General features: G+C 60.1%; 2 protein-coding genes across 2 annotated transcripts; one reads left to right on the forward strand and one right to left on the reverse strand.

The window, feature by feature from the left end:
• Positions 1–25: 25 nt before the first annotated feature.
• GUITHDRAFT_122448 (hypothetical protein) lies at positions 26–1854 on the reverse strand (the record flags this gene model as incomplete). Its single annotated transcript, XM_005818280.1, has 3 exons — positions 26–240; positions 294–423; positions 844–1854. 3 exons carry the CDS (start codon positions 1852–1854, stop codon positions 26–28), a joined length of 1356 nt encoding a protein of 451 aa, XP_005818337.1.
• A 1293-nt stretch (positions 1855–3147) lies between these two features.
• On the forward strand, positions 3148–3918 carry GUITHDRAFT_156623 (hypothetical protein; the record flags this gene model as incomplete). The annotated part of the gene is made up of 5 exons (XM_005818281.1): positions 3148–3359; positions 3405–3475; positions 3563–3646; positions 3693–3753; positions 3848–3918. Coding segments are annotated over exons 1-5 (431 nt in total), but the record flags the coding sequence as incomplete, so codon positions are not given.
• Between the last annotated feature and the right edge of the window lie 44 nt (positions 3919–3962).

The raw sequence follows: 3962 nt of genomic DNA on the forward strand, positions 1-3962 counted from the left end.
GAAGGTCCACTATCTTGCACACAGTTCACAGCGAGAAGCTGCACAAACACACACAAATCACAAGCCCCAAAAGAACCAGCACAACCAGACGCGGCATCGCCAGCCCACGCGGCAAGCCACGTAGACAGGATTCCAACGGTGGAAGCATCAAGAGTGTCGCTGGAGAAGCCTTTCCGTCCATCACTGTGACGTCTGATTCCTCCGGAGAGCTCGACGCCACTGGAGCAGGTAATGGATTTACTGGCAGAAGGTAAAAAGTGCCTCAAGCAAAACAAAGCAGGATCAAGCTGAACCGGCAGGCACACAGTCCACAGCGAGAAGCTGCACAATCACACACAAAACACAAGCCCGAAAAGAACCAGCACTGCTGGCACCCAGACGCGGCAGCGCCAGCCCAAGCGCGAAGCCGCGCAGACAAGCAGCCTAAGGGTCAAGCAATCAAGCAACAAGCAGCAGGAGCATGCAGGAGGAATAAAATCCCTTAGACGCGATACCCGGAGGCAGCCGACTGACCACTGTCAGTCGAGACGTCCGCTGCCGCCACAAAGCGGGCGGCCGCGGACGGAGAAAGGGCAGCCGCCGACAAGGAGCCGGCGTTGCCCGGGGGTCCGCCTGGGGCAGCGGACGGAGGGAGGCTGGACACAGGAACACGGTACCGCTCGAGGTAGTCCTCCTCGCCGCGTAGTAGCCATAGGATTTACTGTCGCTAGCCTCCGAGTCAGCGGTAGCCGAGTCAGTGGTAGCCGCCCGTGACGGCGGCGACGCCGCAGCAATGCCCAAGGACCGGCGTGACCCGACCGATGCCGGGGAGGAAGCAGGCGAGCTCGGACCAGCAGCAAGCACCCCAGTGGTGTCGAGCTCTCCGGAGGCACCCGACGTCACAGTGAGGGACGGAGACGCCTCGCCAGCTCCGCGCCGATCGTCGGGGCCACTCGAAGGGTGTCCCCCATCGGAGTCGGAGACCTCCGGCGAAGACTCCTCGGGCGACTCGACAAAGTCCGAGGAGGAGCTGTCCTCTGGCTCGAGAAGTGCTTGCGCCCGCAAGGGCGTCATGCGCCTCGCACCAGACAAGAGCGCTTCCAGCGTCAGCTGCATGGTGAGGCGCTGATAGGTGGCGGCGCGTTTGCGAGCCAAGACCTCAGCAGCAGGTCCGTCATCAGGCACGAAGTGCCGACCAAACGCCGCATCCTCAAGAGGCATTGAGCGCTGAGCAATGATGTCCGCGAGATACCAGATGAAGCGGAGGGTGTCAGGATGCAGGGTACCGTCCGTCGAGATGGCAAGAGGGATGAACGCTCGAGGAGGAGTAGTCATGGCATATGCAGCGCGATGTTTGCGAATCTTCTCAGACGCTGCAACATGGAGGGCGTCGAGGTTGACCTCCCCCCACTTGGTCAGGTCGGCAGAGCTACCAATGTAAGGGTGGACCAACGTCACGTCCGCCATCAAGCCCTCGTACTGCTCGGACCCTCGATCGCGGATTCCAGGGATGTGGATATCGCCCTTCATCTTGCGGCCATGAGGATGGGAGGGTACCTGCCGTCGAGAACGAGGATCCCCCACTGTATCGATGACGCTCTGAAGACCAGCTTCGTTCAGCATCGACCGAATCGTACGAGTAAGGTTGTCATGCGCCGTGGGAAGCTTGGAGGATCGGCGTTTGCAGGTCTGGAGATGATGTGCAGCAACGGAGGGGTCGAGCTCGCGCTGACATCCATCACATTCCGTCGGACACTGGCAGATCGGCATGCCATGGAGATAGCAGTCGAGCATCTGAGCATAGCGGTGCGGGAAGGCCTTGAGGGGGTAGTAGCTCGAGACTCGCATCGGAGAGTGGCTCAGGTCTGTTTGCATTTCTTGGATCGGTACCGTCAGCGTGCGCCCAGCCTCCAAGTGTCCGCTGACGGTCCCAGGCGGACCCTCAGGCAGCGCCGGCTCCTTGTCGGCGGCTGCCCTTTCTCCGTCCGCGGCCTCGCGCCGGCGCCGGACGCGTCGACTGACAGCGGTCAGTCGGCTGCCTCCGGGTATTCGACGGCGTCAGTATGAGGGTGTTCACGTCCCCTGCTGTACGCCGAGGGATGAGGATGTTTACTCGCAGAAGGTAAAAGTGCCTCAAGCAGGATGAAAGCAGGAACAAGCTAAACCTGCATGCACAAAGCGCCACAGCGAGAAGCTGCACAAACAACACACAACAAAACAAGACCAAAACGGTGCTCGTTGCTTGCCCCTCTCTGCTGTCTACGTTGCTTCCCGCGTGGGCTGGCAGTGCTAGTAGGGTCTGGTTGCCAGCAGTGCAGTGCAGCTGGTTACTTTCGGTCTTATGTTTCGTGTGTTTGAGCCGCGTTTGTTGCTGTGTTCCGTACACTGCTTTTGTTGCTGTGTGCTCCAAATAGTATGCCTGACGGTTTTGCTTGTTGCTGCTGTCTTCTGCTTGAGGCACTTTTTACCTTATGCGAGTAAAACTCAGTGCCAGAAAGGTCGGGGTGCGCGGCGAGGTACTGTGAGTTTAGCCAGCGGTGGTGCAGTTCTCGAGGCGGCCAGGTGGACAGACAGGCTCTCGGAGATCACCGGGTCAAAGCGACGAATGATCTGTGACTGGCCCGTGGACTCGCGAGAGAAACGGAGATGACCCCTGGAAGAAGCGAAGCTTCGCCGGCGGGCTGGAGATGGCTTGCCCTCACCAGCGTCCTCGTTGAGGGTATTGAAGACCTTTACTCTGATCGGACGGAGTTGACTGGCACTGCATGAAAACCACCGGTTGCCACGGTGCCCATCAGGAGCCTCGGGACCGAGGATCCCCGACTATATCGCCGCTCAGCTACCGTACTGTCCGAGTAAGGTTCAACGGTTCAACGGTTCAACGGTTCAACGACGGTTGCCCGGGACTCATCACTGAGTCATGGCATGCGGCTGAGTGCGCCGGCGCAGCCTATCCCGGAGGACTGTGACGAACTTAGAAAGTGCCGCCTGACAGTGTGTGTTTGCGCGGCACACTGCCGCTGAGCTTTTATCGGGACGGTCCCCGGGGCCCCGGATCACATGATCGGATCGCGTGGCTGCAGTGGCGGCCCGGCAGTGCCCGGCAGCGCCGGGCGCGGCCCGGGCCGGGCCTCGCCGTCGTGCCCGGCCGCATGAGGGGATGAGGGGAGGGTAGCAAGCAGGCCATGCAGGGAGGGCGGGGCGCAGCGAGTGGAGTGTTGATGGTGGCAGCGTCATGCCTCATCAGTCAGAGAGATCCTCCTCCTCTCCTGCCCTTCCTTGCCTCTCGCCGTCTCTCCCCGCTTCCTCTTCTCTTCTTCCCCTCCCCTCCACATCTTCCTTGCCATAATCCGCGCTTCACCTTGCGGGGGGGCGACTCAGTGAGGCTTGAGCGGTGGTCTCATGCGATCTAAGGAGTCATGCAGGAGGAAAATGGATGGGAAGAAGTTAGCGAGGAGCAAGCGAATGAATTCTTAGTCGACGAAGACAACGAAGGGTGAACCCTCTTCGTCCCCATCCCTCCCCTCGTCGCTCCTTACCAACGCTCTCTTCTCCTCCCGGAAGCTGATGTCGTTCTCGCCAGCTGGGCAGGAAGGTCGTTTGAGGGCAACATCCGATACAAGGTGCTGGAGGACGTGAACGCGTCTCAGCCGGGTGGAGCAGGAAGGTGAAAGGTTGAGAGGAGAGGAGCAGCGATAATGCCGAGAGCGAAGGGGATGGAAGAAGCCCAAGATGGGGGACCTGGTCGTCGTCACATGCAGGCGGCTTGATGAGGTAGAAGAAAGAGCGAAGAAGAACGGAGAGCTCTAGAGCTATACATCTTATAGCTCCAGAGCTGTGTAAGACAAGCGCCTGACGCTGGTCGCAGAAGTGCAAGGGAGAACATGAGGGACCTCGGGTGGTCCAGCTTGGCGCGGGAGTCTTGCACGAGTCGATTGAGAAGGAAGGAAGGAGGAAGGAGGAAGGGAGGGGAGGGAGGGAGG

The sequence above is a fragment of the Guillardia theta genome (assembly GCF_000315625.1).
Source record: "Guillardia theta CCMP2712 unplaced genomic scaffold GUITHscaffold_334, whole genome shotgun sequence".
Classification (NCBI taxonomy): Eukaryota; class Cryptophyceae; order Pyrenomonadales; family Geminigeraceae; genus Guillardia; species Guillardia theta.